At 34.7% G+C, this 20,634-nt stretch overlaps 1 protein-coding gene across 4 annotated transcripts; it reads right to left on the reverse strand.

The window, feature by feature from the left end:
• Positions 1-584: 584 nt before the first annotated feature.
• Positions 585-19,959, reverse strand: LOC128990000 (protein phosphatase 1 regulatory subunit 7-like). Of its 4 annotated transcripts, XM_054412200.1 has the most exons (10): positions 19,795-19,959; positions 18,174-18,263; positions 15,354-15,421; positions 13,816-13,860; positions 10,499-10,695; positions 8,920-9,082; positions 8,555-8,671; positions 6,304-6,495; positions 4,348-4,517; positions 585-4,181 (listed from the first exon to the last, which is right to left on the reverse strand). In XM_054412200.1, the coding sequence occupies exons 1-10, from the start codon at positions 19,805-19,807 to the stop codon at positions 4,178-4,180; spliced, it is 1,059 nt and encodes a 352-aa protein (XP_054268175.1). In that variant the 5' UTR covers positions 19,808-19,959; the 3' UTR covers positions 585-4,177. The 4 variants fall into 4 exon arrangements, with proteins under 4 accessions (XP_054268175.1, XP_054268177.1, XP_054268176.1 ...); XM_054412202.1 differs by lacking the exon at positions 18,174-18,263; XM_054412201.1 differs by lacking the exon at positions 13,816-13,860.
• Between the last annotated feature and the right edge of the window lie 675 nt (positions 19,960-20,634).

The raw sequence follows: 20,634 nt of genomic DNA on the forward strand, positions 1-20,634 counted from the left end.
AATATCATACACATTAATTAACAATTAAGAAATAGTGTATTTCATCACTAGGGCATAAAGTGACTCTTTTTGACTCCAGCTCAAGTTTCACAAAGTCTTGGTCAGAAAATGAGTGAGCGTTGAAAAGAACCGGTGCCTGTATGATTAACTATATTTTTTGTCATATTGCAATATTATTTAACAAACTAAGTTAGAAAACTAAAATACTTTTCATGTAAAGATAACATCTCAAAACGACTTCTGTGTTTTAAATTTTGCTAATGCAAACAAGCAGCTAATTGGTAAATGATTCAATCATTTAGTCTATTATGATTGAATTCTTTGATCAAAATTATCAAGCAAGATGAAAATTCAAATAACAATCCATGAATATGACAGTATTGTATTTCTTAAAGAAATCTCAATAAAGAAAATTGATCGATTGATTGATAGTGTAAATTATACTACAGTAGAGAGTCAAAAATCCGAACCAATTGGGACCGTAGGTAGTTCAGATTACCGATTTGTTCGGATTTTCAAACATAGCCTAGAAATGCCTAATAGACACATACTTAGGCCTACAGTATTAAAAATACAGTTCTAGGATACAGTCAATGAAATAAAAATAATGATTTTTGTACTTAGGTATTTTTGTTATATAACTGTAGAGCTTATACATTGGAAACGAACAAAACAGACTGGCTCGGCATGTTCACTCATTTCCCTGCCAGGTGCCGACTGTTTGGCTCGCGAAATTGTAAAACATCTGTTGTCTCTATGCTACTAATTCTAGCAATGTACTAGTTCTATGCTAATGTGTAATTCAATTTTTTTAAATGCTCAGGAGCGGTTCAGATTTTTGACGTTCAGATTTTCGACTCTCTACTGTATCAATATATTGTCAAGAATGCAACAATAAACTGCAACTGATTAAATAAATCGATAAATAATTATGATTGCTATTATCAAGCCCTAGGGACTAATAAGGTTTTTTGATCCCTAGGGGGTAAAAGTACTACTATAGACCTGGAAGGCATCTATTAAATATGGCTGTTTTTGCTGCAATATGGCAGAAAAGATTTTAAGGTATTGAAATAAATAGAGAATCACAAATGCACAGTCTATAATCATGTGATTAAACTTCATACAATTTGAAAACAAATCATATAATATCTTGACTTGTCAAAATTTTCCTTAATTTCAAGAATCAATAAAAAAAACATGGTTTTAACATATTTTGGTGCATTATACTAAAATTAGAGATTTGATTGTCAGATTGTATCTACAATTTTGTAAAATGAAATTAAACTTGCAGTATAATAAAATAATCAGGTTTTAGTGGTACATATTTAGTTTTAAAAATCAGACATGCCACTATATGTAATTCAATTGAATAAATATGGCGGTTAGCGGCTCAGTGGTGGAGACAGCAATCTTGTGGGTCCGCGTCCCAGAGGCGTCATTCCAATCTTATACTGTACCAGCTCATCCCCCCCCCTCCAACTTTACTTTTTAGGATGCTAGCTCTAGCCCAGAACTGTTTTACACATTCAGGGTGTCTAGTTTATTTCCATTATAAAATTCAAGACTAATTCCAGACTTTTCAAGACTAATTCCAGATTTTTCAAGACTAGTTTTTTCAACAATTAGTGCGTGTTGATACCAAAATGTATCGATTCTCGATTCTTGATACTGATACCAATTTTTATAGCTTAACCAAATTTTCTGAATAATACTACACCAACCCCTGTCTTTGCCATAAAGTAGTATTATGATAATGTGGTGTTTTCAAGTAAAGAAATAATGCAGCAATAAAAAATTCTAACTAGCAAATTTGTTTTTTTTTCATGAAATCTTCCATGTACCGTACGTTTAGACATCATCATTGACTGCAGCGGTTACAGCAACGTGATCGTCGTCGTCCGCGATTAGGGCAAAATCATGAACATTTCCCACGGCCTTGTAGACATCAATGACATCATCGTCGTCTCCCGCTGTCTCAGAAACGTCATCGTCATCGTCCGCGGTCGCGGCAAAATCATGAACATTTCCCGCGGCCGTGTAGACATCATCGTCGTCTCCCACGGTCACGGAAACGTCATCGTCGTCTCCCGCGGTCACGGAAACGTCATCTCCCGCGGTCACGGAAACGTCATCGTCGTCGTCCGCGATCGCGACAAACTCATGAACATTTCCCGCAGCCGAGCAGATATCATCGTCGTCTCCCGCGGTCACGGAAACATCATCGTCATCTCCCGCGGTCACGGAAACGTCATCGTCGTCGTCCACGATCGCGGCAAAATCATGAACATTTCCCGCGGCCGTGTAGACATCATCGTCGTCTCCCGCGGTCACGGAAACGTCATCGTTATCTCCCGCGGTCACGGAAACGTCATCGTCATCGTCCGCGATCGTGACAAAATCATGAACATTTTCCGCGGCTGTTTAGACATCACCGTCATCTCCAGCGGTCACGGAAATGTTATCGTCATCGTCCGCGATCACGGCAAAATCATGAACATTTCCCGCGGCCGAGCAGATATCATCGTTGTCTCCCGCGGTCACGGAAACGTCATCGTTGTCGTCCGCGATCGCGGCAAAATCATGAACATTTCCCGCGGCCGTGTAGACATTATCGTCGTCTCCCGCGGTCACGGAAACGTCATCGTCGTCGTCCGCGATCGTGACAAAATCATGAACATTTCCCGCGGCCGAGCAGAAATCATCGTCGTCTCCCGCGGTCACGGAAACATCATCGTCATCTCCCGCGGTCACGGAAACGTCATCGTCGTCGTCCACGATCGCGGCAAAATCATGAACATTTCCCGCGGCCGTGTAGACATCATCGTCGTCTCCCGCGGTCACGGAAACGTCATCGTCATCGTCCGCGATCGTGACAAAATCATGAACATTTTCCGCGGCTGTTTAGACATCACCGTCATCTCCAGCGGTCACGGAAATGTTATCGTCATCGTCCGCGATCACGGCAAAATCATGAACATTTCCCGCGGCCGAGCAGATATCATCGTTGTCTCCCGCGGTCACGGAAACGTCATCGTTGTCGTCCGCGATCGCGGAAAAATCATGAACATTTCCCGCGGCCGTGTAGACATTATCGTCGTCTCCCGCGGTCACGGAAACGTCATCGTCGTCGTCCGCGATCGTGACAAAATCATGAACATTTCCCGCGGCCGAGCAGAAATCATCGTCGTCTCCAGCGGTCACGGAAACGTCATCGTCGTCTCCCGCGGTCACGGAAACGTCATCTCCCGCGGTCACGGAAACGTCATCGTCGTCGTCAACTATTGCGGCAAAATCGTGAACATTTCCCGAGGCCGTGTAGACATCATCATTGGCTTTTTCAGTCACGTAAACGCAAGACGACGATCGCGGCAAAATCACGAAAATTCCCGACTTTGAAATCAAATTTAAGGCTAAATCCCGACTTTCAAGACCATTTTGAAATTCAAGACTAATTCCCGACTTTCCCGATTTTCCCGACTACTAGACACCCTGCACATTACTTCAAGCTATACCTAGAGGGTCATGGCATTGTCACGTAGATAAAATGCATTGATTTTTGGGATCTAGCCCTGACCAAAGCTTGCACTGGTTCTACCGAGACGAGCTCGTTCCTTGCTTCGCTTGTTATAATTCCAGGCACAGGCCTATGTGGACAAGCAAATGTAAGAATAAAAAAGCCGTAGGCTAAACTTATTTTAACCTGTTAAAAAATTAAGAAATATCCGTCCAGTTTGACCAGTCTAACGACAGTTTTAACTCTTTAACTGATTAACATTCATACACTTGTGCAAGTTACAACTGCAACAGGTTAAGTTTTACATACAATAATATTAAGTAGTTAACATTTGCTGATCCATAAATACAATCTAATACAGTATTCACAAGATATACAAATTCACTTAACCTTATCATTCTCAAGTTTATTATAAATAAATATGGTACCTCAACTTAACATTTGGAAAAATGTCTCATTGTCTAAATACTGTTTTAACTTGCGCGAATAACATAACTTTAAAAACCTTTAACAAAAATGTCAATGTCTTTAGCAACTAATTGTAGAACCAGATGGTTTGCAGCATACAATGGAGTTGTAAGTGACTTGGTCTTTAAGTGCAGTCTGCAGCCCTTGGGTTTCACTGCATTGTAGAAGAACCAGCATGTATCTGAAGAGGACTTATCTGAAAAAAAATATATCATTGCTAAAAGATCTCCGGTTCTAAATGCTTTAAGCATAAAAGACCTATACTGACCAAGTGATTTTTTTTTTTAAAAAGCTAGGCTCGTATTGGCTGGATTGAAAACCTCACGCTCGCACACCTCTACTATGCAGAGTAAGAAACATACCTAGCTAGGGTTGCGTCTATCTGCGTAATCCACGGGATTATCAGTTTCAGCTTCCGCCTGTAGTTGGTGTCCTTACTGATGGGGTTGTGGTCCAGATACACGGTCACCAGCTTCTTGTTGTTAGCCAAGACGTCCAAAGAGTTCCAATCAGTCACGTTGTTGTCGTTGAGCTGAAACATCCACCAAACTTGTCATACAACATTATAAACAATAACAGAAGTCCAATCCGACACGATGAACAAAAAACTGAACACACTCAAAACATAAGAATATCCCACTGTCACTGACAGCATTTTAAACTAGTGGAGGAATAAGTTGAAGAGAAAAATACCGTTTTGAGCTTTTTCAACTCATACATCTGTAGTTATAAATACTGTCAGAACAAAATAGAAAAAAAATAGCAATCAAATACTGAGTTTGTTTCATTGTAGGTGTTAGCCTCCGGATTGCCAAATAATATTAAAAAAGGTTCAAATACCTGCTATCAAGCAATCCAAAGTTGTTGTAAGCACAACTAGTTTTGGTGCCTGTGTGGCACCATCATCGGGCTGTACAAGGACGGTTTTCTTTCTTCGTATGAAGAGCATCATATTGTTTACACAAAAATATAAAATAGACATTTAAACACGACACGGACACGAATACGAGACATTTGTCTCGTCACACGGATGCATTAACACACGAATACGAGACATTTGTCTCGTCACACGAATGAAATAACACAAATACGAGACATTTGTCTCGTGTTTAAATGTCTATTTAATTATTTTCGTGTGAACAATATGACGCTCTTCGTATGAAGAAAGAGAACCGTCCTTGTACAGCCTGATGATGATACTAGTTGTGTTTACAACAACGTTGGATTGTTTAATAGCAGGTATTTGAACCTTTGTTAATACCGAGTTTGTATTGACTACAGTGTATACTAGGTCCTGTGCATTAAAGTTGTGTTTTTAATTTTCTATTTCTAATTTTTTAAGTTTCTAATTGGGATGGACAACTATTATAATTTTAGGTAAAATGGACTTTTTCAACAAAGTGTTTTGAATACCCTATATTTCGGAAGGTAAGGAAACTCATCCCGTTTTCAAGTAACCTAAATATCTATATCTTAACTTAAAAACCCTATCTACCATAACTATCTTTTCTTTTTCCTCTCATATGCAAAAAACCCTCCAAACACGTAGCCTAGTCAAAACACTTAGCATAGTCCTTTTTACCTCAAGTTGACTCTCAGTAACTTTTCTTGCAAAGAATGATTTGTAATATGCATACTTTATGGGTTATAATAAGTAGAATTCCTTGAATTTCAGAAACAACCAGTTGGTAGCTAAGTAAATCATGAGAGTGTATAAAATAATGCTTTATTCAATTTCAATTATTTTGGTAAATAAATCTTTTTTTCACCACACTACAATGTTTTTGGCTGTATTACATACGTTAATTAGTGGCTTAAAGTTACGTTTTGCTGGCCATGCCAGCTGTCATCGTAATTTGGGGACCGAGCAGGTTTTTACAGCCCGGGGCCGCAAAATCAGCTGTCCGCTTACTTACTTAAAACATGAATGCATTTTAAATACACAATCAAAATCCATAGCATTGCAATAGAATTGTGTTATTGATTCATCAAATTATTTCTTCACATAATCTTAAAGTTGTAGTTGTGTTGACTATCAGTGTGCATTATTAAAGTGGTAAATAGTAGTAATAGGGTATAGTGTGGTGAAAAATAGCGTGTTTGCACCACGGACCGAAATGGTTTTGCAGCTCTCGATCGATTTAAGTTCTCGACTTCATCTCGAATCGAGCCGGCAAAACCTCATTTTCGGCCCTAGGTACAAAATATACTATTTTAAATCACTTTTCCACAGTTGCTTCTTCCAATTTATGAAATTGAAAATGAAAAAGTGAATAAATTAATTTTGTAACAATTTCTTATCAACGTGTAATACGCACCCAGAACTCCTCTAGTAACTCAAGATGGCTGATGTTCTCAACTGACGTGATTTTGTTCTGCGCCAAGTCCAGTGTGGTCAGTTTGGTGTTGTTCTCCAAGTTCTCGATCTTTGTGATTCCATTCTCTGATAGGTAAAGTTCTTCCAGTTCAGTGAGCTTGTCCAATCCGCTGATCTCTGTCAGCCTATTGGCCTGCAAAAATATGCATATTCTTATTTGATTGATGTACACTATTTTTACACTGCAATTTTCTCGGTAGCCAGGTGGTCGTAGTGTTCGCCTTCATATCCAAGGGTTCAAACCAGAGAGGGATTGCTTTTTGACCCCGTTAGCATTTTTCATCAATTAACAATAACAATGCTAACAAAGTTCGACATTAAATAGTGACAAATAGTAAGACAACGATTTTGGACCATTTTCTTACAAAAATGTAAAAAACACCACAGATGTAAACAGACACATCATGAGAGCAGTGTGTAGGTGAGGCCAAGTACAAATGGCCATGGGAGTAAGAGTAAGTAAGTAAGTACCTATAAGATTGAGGTTTATGGTATTCAAATTATCTACATGTGTATTATTTTTCTTCTTTTCTCATTTTTGATAAGACATTTTTGTGTTATTCTAATGTGAATATAAATATAGGACAAGCCTAGCATACAAATTCTCTGTAGCTTTATTGCAAACTATGACAAGAAGAGTGAGGAAAACAATATAAACTTGTAAGTATTATTTGCAATAGATTAGCGACGTATATTGAAGATAAATTTGTATGGATTTAAGATTGAAGGTAAATACAAAGTGAATTGGGGACAATTTAATTAAACCCATGTCAACTTGATTGGCATTATTGGAAACAACTCATTGACACTGTTAATTGTCTCAGCAAGTTCACTAATTGGTTTTTGAACTCGACAGCTTTAGCCCTGTGACCAATACAAGCTTTTCCTCAACAGAACCTAAATTCGGGATCAATGTTTTATAATTAAACCAGTTTGCGCAATATGGCATAATCCTGGGAGCAAAATATGCTCAACAGGGTGGTGTACTGTTTAAATCTATTAACAAAAAATTTGCATACATAATCTTTAAGGGTGTTTGGTCAAAAATTTGATCTAAGATTTTTTGTTATTGTTCAATTATACTAAAAGTTAGAGATATATGAGAAAAATTTTTTATGTTGAATATTAAGGGAGATATGGAGCTTGAAAGTAGTCAATTTGTTATATTTTGGTACCAATTCACAGGGGGAATGGGTAATGTGACTCTCACCAAAATTGGCGTTCATGTGTGAAAAAATAAGATAATGATCACTAGCTATTTAAAATTAAAATTTTTTAACTTTTTAAATTTTTTATTATTTTTATAGAATATAACGGGGCTTTTTTAGGGGCTATAGAATATAATGATACATGTATTCTGTTAATGTTACATGATGTTAATAATTACATAATGTTAATGTATTTTATAGCCCTGGTGTGAGTGTAGACACTCTCAACGGGTAGTGCGCTGCCAGCGCCAAGGCATCAAAGGTACGAATTCACAGCCCAAACAAGTTAACATATCGCATAAAAAAATCCATCATATAGATGAATTTTACCCAAAGACAATCAGCTATTTTTAAATTATTAAAAAAACTTTTAAATATTTTTTAATTTTATAGAAAAAAATAAATTGTAAAAGTTAAAAAATTTTAATTTTAAATAGCTAACGATTATTATCTTATTCTTTCACACCTGGACGCTAATTTTGGTGAGAATTGCATTACCCATTCCCCCTGTGAATTGGTACCAAAATATGACAAATTTACTACTTTCAAGCTCCATATTTCCCTTAATATTCAACATTCACGAGAAACATTCCGCTTCCTAACGGTTGGAAAACACAATTTCGTTCCCACACACGGGTCAAACGCCTAACCACGACTGCCGGATCAGCTGAACTTGGAGGAGGACGGGCAGGGGTAGGTGAAGTGTCCATTGTTGGTAAGCCATTCCTGTTTCTAGCCTTATCTCGTAGTTCCTCTAATTTGTCTTTAATAACGTTTAAATACACCGTGGTGACATCCACCGATGTTCCATTTTTTTGTATTTAGTTATGTGTATGTTAGTTTTGCCTGAATATCTGAAAAAAGCCCAACTTGATATGCAAACAACCTGCTGTTCTGATTATAATAATGTTTCAACTAACTACTGTAAAAAATCCCCGTCCTTAGAACGGGCACACTGCTAGTTACAACTATAACACAACTTACCTGAAAACTAACACACGTTAATTTTGTTAGAGTATGTATATTTTCAATTTTTGTGATTTTGTTCTTTCCTAGGTAAAGTTTTTCCAGGTTATCAAGACCTTCTAGATTTTCAACAACCTGAAAAAATAAAATACATTTTAGATCCAAAATAAAACTTACAGCAGTAACAATTGGAAAGCAACAGTAACAGTTTTAAGTTATTTTAAAACTATTTTTTTCTATTTTTAATCATGTCCTAATGTTTCTTAATTTTATAATGTTATTTATTTTAATTTTAGATTTAAAGCCAATGCTTGGATTTAAAATAATCAGTTACAATTTTAAGTGCTTTTTAAAAGAAACTTAAAAACCACAAGTTTACTCACCCTTATCTTATTATCTCCAAGCTCCAGCAGGTTCAAGTTTTTCAAGTGATTTACATTTTCTATTTTGGAAATTTTATTTGAGCAGAGATAAAGCTTTTCTAACTTCTGTAATTGTTCTAGTCCAGTTATTTCTTTGATCCTATTGAAAGACAAGTCTAGAATCCTGAAACAGAACATAATGTGATAACTAACAATTATGACCAATTACCAAGGACCATTAATGATCTAAGATGTGTTTTGGTATTTTTAGATTATTTGTTATTGATCATGATGTATCCATTTATCAATGTGTAATGTTTTCAATGTACTACACAAATTTTTAAACATTCGTCATAAACTAAGACCTTATGAGTATAAGACTTCCATAAGACTACAAATTTTAGAAACGGACAAAGTTAGTAAAAAATATATTTCAGATTTTTGGAGGGGATTACATTTATGTCTTTGCAATGATAGGGGACGTCAAGGGTATCACCACTATTGTAGGAGAAGATGGTGTCCCCGTGATTAAGGGAGATGTATAAGATTTTGTAGCCATATTAGGAGATAATGTTATCCCCCACGATTACAGGTAATGTTCACAAATTCGCTGTGACCAGTGATTTGTTCACGATTTTTCTGCCATGGTGGGTGGCGATGATGTCCCTGTGATCATGGATTTATAAAGTCATGATGACATAGAATAGTACACAGAAATAAAGACTGAGAATTGATTTTCATTATCATTATTGCCACAAGAAATTTTTCCAAATTTTAACAAATTAAATTTTTCCTTGTAGCCTAGAAGAGGAAATTCTGATCCCATCCAAAAAATCAGGAAAGAAATATAAATCGTGTCCTATCCCAAACTGAAAGTACAATACTTTCCATGTCCATCCCTACTTTTATACTGTGATTGTGACCTAATTAGCTGAACCTTGCATGTCAATTCCCAGTGAACAAATATTTTATTTTTTGATAACCTTGACAAAAGGCTACCCAGGATGCATAGTCAGAAATTTGTGTCCAGCAAGGCTAAGTTTGTAGCACAACTCATATCACTGAGTTATTAACCTGAGTTGTTTGGCTGTCTAGTGTTTTTTTATCAAAGATTTTCTTGGGTTAAAAATGGCTATGTTCATTGTTCATAAAACGTTTAACCATTGCAAAAAACTAGTTTTTACAATGTTGTGCTGTACAACGTCAACATGTCATGATAGTAGCATAACAGCTATGGCCGAGTAAATGTGTTGATCTTGGGAAAGTCTAGGTTCTTTCTCACTCAAAATTGTATTGTAGTAACAAAAAAAATCAGCAAATGAAAAATTTACCTAAACATACTGCTCTCCATCTACTACAATCACTAATACATAGGCACAACGACCATTAGTGAGAGCACTCTATTGTCTTGTGTGTGTAGCAGTACACTCAAATCATAAAACATTTGCAATTTATTAATGAAATTAAATAGTACAAAAACAAATAAAAATATAAGTGTAAAGTTTACAATCTGGCGACCAACTGTCGAAATCTTAAGGATGGAACGTTTACTAATTATAATGATAATTTCTTACAATTAGTGTCTAATAAACAAACTTACTCCAGATTTACCAAGGTGTCAAGATTCTCTATGCAGGTGATTTGATTGTCGTAAAGTTCCAATTCTTTCAGAGTAGTCAATGTGGACAGATTCTCAATCTTTTTTATCAGATTCCAGCGAAGGTACAGACGTTCTATACACCTGAGAGGTTCCAAATCCTCAAGCTTTTGGATTCTTCTGTGGTTGAGATCGAGTTCCTGCATAAAAAAAATCAAAGTGTTACTATTCAAATGAAACAACTACTATTGAAATTCCCTTAAATGAAATACTGAAATGTCTCTCATCAGGAAATTCATAAAATTTATTATTTTAATTACAAGCATATTTTAGGTAGGCCTATGTTTCTAACTTGAAAATTTATGTTTTTAATATTAATTTGATTTAAATGTTTAAGCAGTTTTGGTTTAGTAATACAATATTTTTATTTATTATTGCCTCCAAGAACATTTTTTTAATACATAAAATATGAGAGTTCCTTACTTCATCCCCTACAATTCTAGTCAATTCACACCTCTATGGGACGTTTAGTCTCTTCATAGTAGATGAACCTTGTGAAAAAAATTGACATAACCATAAAGTATAAATCGAATCTGCGATTAGATATCTGGGGTCTCAGTTGTCCACCAAAATGAAGCTACATTGATACTTGACTGACATAAATGGTGTAAAGTGTTTGGGCGTTGAAAATGAGCAGAGGGTTGAAGGAGTTCAGAGATAATCTTTAAAATTTTCACAATTTTTCCATGGTGTAGGCTGACTGCTGTCGTGGGGAAGCGGAATCTATTGCCCTGGAATTTCACCCTCTGGGCAAAACTGACGTCACAAACCAGTGGGTAAAATTCCGGCCGCGAACCTTTGAGTTGCACAACATCAGTTCAATAGATAAAAGGTGGAATTAAACAAATTTTACGGTTGTAGATTTAATCAGAACACATCAAATACGAGTGTACGGGCTGGAATTTTACCCCCTGGCCAGATATAGAAATTAGTGAGAATGGTTAATTTTCTTCTTTTAGTTTTAATTTAATAGTAAACATTTTATATACATATTAACCAACAGTTGGCCCCAAACCCGAAAATAAAAATTAATAAAACATAGGCTACTTCATGATAAAATGTTTACTATTAGGCCTAAGTTAAAACTGAAAGAAGAAAATTAATCATTCTCAATGATTTTCATTTCATGCCAGGGGGTAAAATTCAGGGGGGGGGTTAAAAATCCAGGTGTAAAATTCCAGGGGGATAACATTTTGGCGACCCGCTGTTGTTAAACAGTCTTGTTTGAAGCAGTAAAGCGGTCACTGAAATAAGCGGTATTTTGAATGTGCATCGCGGTTAAGGGATCCCGGGATCTCAGCAGATTTTTGATACCTAGAAATCCCGGGACAAGTGTCTTTTAATCCCGGGATTAACGGGATTGCAAAACCTATGTTTATATTGATTTTTTTGTGAATTTTAGGACTTTTACTTACGGAAAATCAATAAAAAATAGTCCAATAACACTTGAAACAAATACACTCTTTATTTTTAGGACGATTATATGAAATGGTACAAGTAATGATCTTTTTTGATTGGATAATTTAACTATCATTAAACTCAAATAGGCGAACGAATGTAGGCCTAAATATATGTTTTAAGTTTTTAGACGATTTGGATTTACTTTCTGTAATTGTTATTACATTATTTAGAACTTAATTACAGTAGGCCTATAAGTTATTTTGAGTTTTACTTTTGACATTAAACGTAAACAACGCAATTTGTGTAGCAAACATAACATTACAATCGGAAATTTAAGTATTGGTGTAAGTCAAAATAACATTTTACGCAGCTACTCGTGATTCTTCCCATTTTATCTTTTTCTCTTAGCTATCTTTAATCTATCTATTAGCGTGACGTAATGCTTACGTGCGAGTGCGGTTGCTCGTGATTTTTTTAAATGTATTTATTATAATCTAGAGTGACATATCAACATTTATACACTGTAAATAAGAAATAAGGGCAATGAAAGTTCCGTGTGATAATATTTATTTACTTAGAAAATGGAAACATTGCGCAGTGTAACACTGGCCAAAGTTTGAAACATTTAAGTACTCAACAAGGGGACTTCTCGCTAATTTAAAATGGCTAAAAAGTTAAAAATCATAATATTATATAATCCCGGGATTGGATTGAAGGCCCGGGATTGAGACCCCTAATCGCGGTGTGACTGAACGAGAGATTCATCAAATTAATAGAGGACGTATTAAAAAGACAATCAAGAACCACAGACAGACCTGGGAGTTTAAAATACACTGAACAGCAAGGAGCGTGTCCTCAAATTCAATCACTGTTGAGATCGAAACTGAATAACACAATAACCAACATGTCAATTCTTTACAGTATAATATAAAATTATTTTTAAATCAAACTTGATTTGCAGAAACATTGGTCCAGTTACAATACAGCCTAATCTCTAATCCAAGTTAAAGTAGTGCTTCATCTGGATCAAGCAACATGATAATAAGTAAAAACCAAAAACAATTATTTAATAGGACTCATTGTTTATCAGTATACAGTCACATGACTGATCTTAGGTATGATGAGAAATTAGTTTGATAAAAGTATACACCAACGTCACATTCGAGCTCCAGGAAAAGACAAGATATTGTGTAATGGCATGCCATAATGAGTTTGCACACCAGTTCTGTAAACTATCTGTTACAAATAAATATTTTATCTACCACCGTTTTTTAAAGTAGCCGTTTCAGTTCAGTTCTTAGAATTGAAGTTTCACATAACAGCATTGTTTACTTTCATAACAGCATACCTTTACTCATAGCAACATGGGTAACGGACCAATGAGGTTCAAGGATTGGAAGAATAAGTAAAATTGTAATGATTCAAACTTCAACTAATCAGCTGTTCAGGCCAATTCAATTGTTGAGTGGTGCAATTAGTGTTTGGTACCATGTTTTGTTGCATCACTGACAGTGGCAATGAGGGGTTATAAACGAAAACATAACCTCTCTTAGAAGTTATTAGTAGTGATTTTTAGTAATTAAAACACAGTCGTAGGTAAAGTAGTGTACGCAACTCGCAAAACTACTATTATTTAGTAGTCACTTAAATAACTTTAATTCCATCTCCACAGTTCCACAAGTTCAAGAACAATACACCATTTATACCACAAGCACCCTAGCTGGGAAGAACAAGATGGGGAAGTTTTCCAGGTTAAATGGTTAGATTAATTAGTGTGTTCCATTTAGCAACTCCAAGCAATCTGTATTATTTCAAGTCGATATAATCACTTTGTATTATAAACCAATTGTCCTACTCACCTCACAATCTACCTCAATTTTAAGATCTTCAATGTTTTTTTCTTCCTGAAAAAAGTATAATTAAAAAGAAACTATGACTGTATTGAATGTTTAAACATGTCCAGTTGGGAACCAAAACCTTTTTTTCAATTGAGAAGAAATGATTTTACTAGCCTACAAACTTTTTTATTTGTTCCTTCTTTATTTTGAATAGATATTTATACAACGCCGACACATCAAGATTTGTATTTTGAGAACGATGAGTGCTGAATGGACGAGATGACAACTGAATTACTGACTAAGATCAGCTGATTCTTCAGCCAGGATCAATAAAAGCCCAATGATAAAGGATAGCTGAGTCCTATTACGAACTATTAAACAGATTTTGACTTTTTTAGCATCAAAACAGCAACCATATCTTGGTAGTCAAATTAGATCAAAACAAATTACTTCTTGCACAAAAGTATCCCCATTTATGAACTTGCATGTCTGTGTTCAATTGTATGAATAAGGTTTGTCGGACATGTGTTTCATATCACTTCTAAGATTTATTTATACATGTCAACGGCTTAGCCAATACATAGATGAATTTGGGTTTGAAAAAAAAACGAACAATAAATTCAATACCCAATAGCAATAAATAATATAACAATGAATAAAGATAAGTGTTATACATAGTTTTTGATGTTGTTATTACTACAAAATATTTATAGCGCCTAGCATCATGCATTAGTGTTTAAGTAATAATCCATTGTTTTGTTTATTTATTTTATTTACGGATACACTATTTTTACTGGAAAATACAGTATGTCTTTGTGACAAAAAGTACATAAGTATGAAAAAACTGGAGACAACAAGATTTCAAGAACAAGACATAATAAAGATAGCCTCAAAAAATGATTCACTATTATAGTGTATAAATATCTAGCAGAACAAAATAACAATACAATAGATTCCAAGCAATAAGAACAAAATAACATCCACAAGAATGATAGCCACACAATAAATACCACGCAACATGATAGGCAAAGCAGAGTTGATGAAAAACAGGTACCGTACAACTGAAGCCGCGTTTACAAGAGGCCAGTTGGCGGGCAGGTTACTTGGCTAAGGTAACTTGAAATACATAACAAGCAAGTAACCTGCCTGCTCTACTGGCTTCGTGTAGGCCTAAACATGGCTTAAGGGACAAATTGATAAGAGTTAAAAATGCTGTTGAATCAAGATTCAAAATCTTTTTACAGGGAAGTTCAAGATTTCTGTTAGTTACTAAATACCAGTAGTGAAGTAATGAAACAACTGGAGACAATACTAACAAGAAAGAGACATAAAAAATGCTTTTCAATAAGTACTAGCAGAAAAATAACAATATAATAGACTCTGCAACATGAACAAAATAACAGCAGGATTTAAACAACAATAGCTGTGTCCTTATTTTGACAATAAATTAATTATTTGTGGTTAGTTATAATGTTTACCTCTCATGCAAGCCAAACAAACACACATTGATAATTAGTTTAAAAAAGTAACATGTATGCAAGAGTATTTTAAATAATTACCTCACAGTCTACGTCGATTATGAGGTCTTCAATGCTCTGTTCTTCTTCTTGATTACCAGCATCGCCACCTGGAATGTAAATAACCAAGCTTACAATATCTTTGTGAAAGTCAACTGTAGTTAATAGTAACAAATAGTTAATCCTCCGTGATAATTCACAGAGAATGTATAATTATATAAATTCCAACATGCAAATAGTCTTTAGTCTACACATAGACAATTTTGAATTGAATTTTACTAATATTTAATTTTTTTTTATATTGCTTGTGATAGTAGATAGGTATTACTTTTAACTATCATCGTCAATTGAGATGGGGGACGCCATCTATGTGCGTATATTTTTAAACCATTTATGGACAATGTAGCTTGTCATCTATTTTGACAACCACAGTAATTACTAATTACTTTGGTAATTTAGTAATTACTTTGGTAGTGTGGTTAGATCTTTTCTTTTCCACTAATATTCATACAGTAAATCCTACACCATTGAATTTCCCCTCTCAGAGTCTGTTACATTCACCTGTTGAATTTTATCAGTATCCTATTTATAAACATAGGATAGTCTGACTTTTTAAATCTATTTAACCTAGAAGGGAAGAGAAGACTTGTATTAGGACAATTTTATTCAAGACAAAGCAACTGTACAAACATCCTGTAATACTCTGTACGTTTTTGTGCCAATAAATATAATTTGTTCATTCACCAATGTGTGGTGGGTGAAATAGGCCTAGTTTTATTTAATAGGCATGTTAGTTAAGTTATTTTGGTGAAGTGTAATAAGTAACGACCAAAGCATTAGATTACCATACCACAAACATCCCAATCAACTTATTAGGGTTAATTACCCATTTGCCGTTAGTCTGTTATAAAAGCAAAGCCATTATGTACCGGTATACAGGGTGTCCGAAAAAGAACTCCCTAGTTTTAAAATTTATTTATTGTACAATATAGGCCTAAAAATTACAATGACCAAAATTAATGAAAGGTAATGAAATAACAGTTTTTTAACACTAGTATACCTCGATATGCGGACCGTTTGTAGCCCTGCATATATCCAAGCGATTTTTACTCATTCTCATCATTATTTTTTATTATTATTTACTTCCAAAACTAAGCTCAAGGTCAAAAAAGTGTAGGGTAGAGTGGGGGAATTGGGACCCATGTTTTTATTTTTTTCAATTATATTTTTATTGTCAGAAAAAATCAAAATATGAGCCTGCACAAGGTTTCCAACTGTAATTTGTCTTCTTATCACATTGTTTTTCATTTTTTTAAATACATTTTACTATGAAAAAAAATAAATATTAATTTGGAACTGTAATTTGTCTTCTTATCACATTGTTTTTCATTTTTTTAAATACATTTTACTATGAAAAAAAATAAATATTAATTTGGAACCCAATTACCCCACATGGGGTAATTGGGACCTATGCTTATAAACCCATAAGCACCTAATATTAATTTGTGGGGGTAATAGGGTTCTGAAAATGAAAACATAATAAACAAAATGCAACATACTTTTATTGAAAAAATTTTTTTTTTTAGGACATTAGAACGGTTCAAACTGTTTTTTCCAAAACATTACACTTTTTTCTAAATAAAATGGGAAATATTAACCAGAGCAGATAACAGCCAGAAAATATAGATTTAAACTGTTAAAGACATGTATAGTTAAATAAAAAAAAACTACAAGTATATTTTATGTCGAACTTCTTCTCTGGTCATATGCAAACTTTCCGGAATTTTGCTTTTTCAGCCGAAAGAATTACTAATAAATGGTTGTTATCAGTCCAATTATAAGTTAAAACAGGCCAATTATGGGCTTAGCTCACTCTTTTAGGCCCTATTTTTTTATCAAGTGGTTGTAAAATAAATTTTTCACCTTTCTGTACATCTGTGATTCCAAACCGATGTAACCACGCGATGAGACTGGTTCCCTATTACTCCATGCTGGGGTAATTGGGACCTACTTCAAAATTCTGTTTTTACACATAATACATGATAATCACCACTGCAGCCACATTTAATTATTGATTAATTATATGTGTGATTAATTATAATATTAATATTAATTATATGTGGGATAGAAAAATATGGGTCCCATTTCCCCACACCGGGGTAATTGGGACCCATTTTTTAAAAAATTTATAAAATTAATTTATCATTTTTTTAAAAATTTTAAAGCCCTAACAAACTATTGCTTAAACCTTAAATGTGTCAAAAAATACATTTTGGTATGATTATTAATTCATATAATATATAAAAAATAGCTCGAAATACTACCACGCTGAAGTTTTGCCATATGTTTAACATTCTAAAAAAACACGGCTTAATTTTTTTATTTTTTTTATACATTAAACACAAGATTACAATTATCCAATAATTTTTTATGAAACCCCTTTAGAATGCCTAAACTTTAACGTATTTACAATTTTGTTAAAAAAATAAATAATACAAAATTTAAAAATAAAAATAAAATAGCTCCCAATTACCCCCGGGTCCCAATTCCCCCACTCTACCCTACCAAACTTATTGCCAACGTACGAAACTAAAACTTACAAAGAATACCGTACTCTACAGCACCAAAGGATTATTACTCGTCCATTTAAACTAATACTATCGTGAGGTATTTTTAAAACTAGGGAGTTCTTTACGGACAAAAGGTGTAAGGTGGTGAATTGTGAATGTACCATCCCTTAAGTTAAGTGATAATTTTATTCATTAGGTAAAATTACAATAATGAGTAATTAATAATTTACTATCCCTCCAAGCTTATGGATAGTCTATCCTCTAACATCTACAAAAATTGTTGATTAGCTACCTGAGTTATTTGGGTCATCCACACTAACGGTAGTGTCCACACTTACGGATTTCCTTACATGAGTTGGTGCGGGTGGTGTTAGTGGGGTATCTGTAATGATAAGATGAAGACAAGCAAAACTATATATACAGCAAAGAATGTGTTAAAAGTTGCCAACAAGAAATCCCCTGTGGCAGTTATATTAGGTTAGGTTATCATAAAAATAGAAAGTAGGCTATGACTCAGAATCTGGTATAATTCAATTCATAACAAAACAAGGAAAGTCCTACAAACATGGTTACGATAACCCAACCTAACATAACCGTCGCAGCATACTGTAAAATATGTGGGCTCCATATAATAGAAGTACCTAATAGGCCTAATTTGTTAATTAACTCACAGTAATTAAGGATGGTTTCAATTTGACTTTTGCAGCAGAGTTGAAAAATAATTTAGAATAGGCTTTTTTCTAGGGTGGCCTATCGTAGTTTCATTCATTAAATACCCCAAACCAAACCGGAATGTTTACACAAAGTTGTAAACATAGGCTAGCTTTAGTAGGCCCACTACTCCAAATTCTTTCCGGCACAAATTTTACCATCTTATCTTCGTACAGTTTCTTGGTATCGGTAGGTACTCAAAAGGTATGTACTGTTAAAGCTTATTACGAGTTACTTATATGTTAATTACCAATAATGTTAGTATGATGAATTGATTATTCCAGACCAACACCATGCATTCAACCCATTAGAAACTAGAGTACTGATGACCCCATTTTATAGATAAATTGGATCCAATTCCATCACTAGTGTCTCGGGGTCCAGGTCAAAAACCGATGAGAACCTATTTTGTGAAAGAGTGAGGGGTGATACGTCACTCTCTTCTCTTGAGGGAACACCATTACCGCAACGATACGATGTGCAGCCATTAATGTTCGTGGTGTAGGGGATAAGAGTAAGTTAGGCCTACTCTGCTGATGTCATGAGGTACCTTGCTTAAAATGTGATTACTTCTTAACTGTACATCTTTTATTAGAATTTGAGGAACTTATAACCAGTTTTATTTTTTATGAACAGAACTATTTTTTCGATTAGTAAACTCATTCAAACTCCATTCGATTTTTAACTTATATAGGCCTAGTACCTACCGTAGGTAACTAAAAAAAATCATCGATTATAATGAATGTTTCCTTGAACAGTAAAGTATCCAAATATGGAGCTTGTGAACAAGCCAACTAGCCTATGTTTGCTAGCGTTTTTTTCAAGAGTTCTAGTTCAAAAGCTCAAGAAAAAGACCTTGCCGGTGTTTTGTAACACAGCCTGCACAGTATTTAAGTAGGCTATGCATTTTTAATAGAAGTTGTACCAAACGTATGCTATAAAAGTACCCAAGCGTATTAACTTACAGTTATTACCTACTCAATCGCATGCATAAGTTACGAATAGGCCTAGGCCTAGCTACAAAGATACTGCAAAGTGCTACAGTAAGAGGAAGCTAAACCAAGAGCGACACAGTTTTTTAAGGAGTGCAAATCCGTAGGCCCAATAATTGTCTTTTACTAATAATCTTAAGTTAATTGGTTAATTCAGGTGTAAATTAGGGCTACAAGTGTGTAGATAAAATTTAAACTAGCTTACGCTACCTGAGTTCTCCATTGTCAGAGATTCAATTTAACAACACTTTAAGTTAAATTAAATTCAATGATTTGACGAAACCTTATTACGAAAAACACTTTAGTTGTGATTAATTGAGAAGAAAGGTAGACTTAATTAATAACAATAATATAATCAAAATGACAGAATAATACAAAATCTCATTCGGTTTGTAAATTGTAATTAAAATTGAGCTAGACTGAACCATAACTGAACTGAACTGAGACTCTGGACTGGACTACTACAACACAGCAAACAGCGGTTTGGACCATAGATTAAACATACTCTTATGGTTGGACTCAACCAATCCACGCCCACCTCTAACTTACGGCCGTCTTTAACTCCAGGCCGCGGCCTTCGAAGTGGCAACGTTGTGTGTTGTTTCACGGCCGCCTTTAACTACGTTGTTTGGAAGCAGCTAAAATGGCATTTATTTGTGTATCTACCAAAGCTTGGTTGGACTATGACAATATTGACTACGCTTAAAAATGTACAGATATAGATTTTTAATTCATATTGTTTCGGTTTTCAATTCTGTATGGTTTATTTTCAATATTTTAATAAACTTATGTTCATAAATTTTAATTTGAATAAAAAAAAATGATAATTAATGAGCTGATGTCACCTGTCTGCCATGTTATCCTTATGGGACGTCTGTCACTAAACAACACCACTTGCGACGTTGCCAATTCTACCGGGACCAGGCCGCGGCTTGTAGTAAAAGGTGGCCGTGCCTAACTACTCAGGTATATTACTCTGCTCAGTTTGTTACAAGTGAGTTCAATGTGGTTTGTCCAATTCAGCTGCGGATCAAATACAAAGCCCAGCAG

This window comes from Macrosteles quadrilineatus, unplaced genomic scaffold (assembly GCF_028750875.1).
Source record: "Macrosteles quadrilineatus isolate MER2022 unplaced genomic scaffold, UCM_ALF_1.0 Scaffold_3__2_contigs__length_128488019, whole genome shotgun sequence".
In the NCBI taxonomy this organism is placed as follows: domain Eukaryota; kingdom Metazoa; phylum Arthropoda; class Insecta; order Hemiptera; family Cicadellidae; genus Macrosteles; species Macrosteles quadrilineatus.

Coding starts and splice junctions, on each gene's coding strand:
- LOC128990000 (XM_054412200.1), bottom strand. Junction 13,861..15,353: donor TAATCGACGTAGACTGTGAG/GTAATTATTTAA, acceptor TACTTTTTTCAG/GAAGAAAAAAACATTGAAGA. Junction 6,496..8,554: donor TAACGTGTGTTAGTTTTCAG/GTAAGTTGTGTT, acceptor ATATTTTTGCAG/GCCAATAGGCTGACAGAGAT.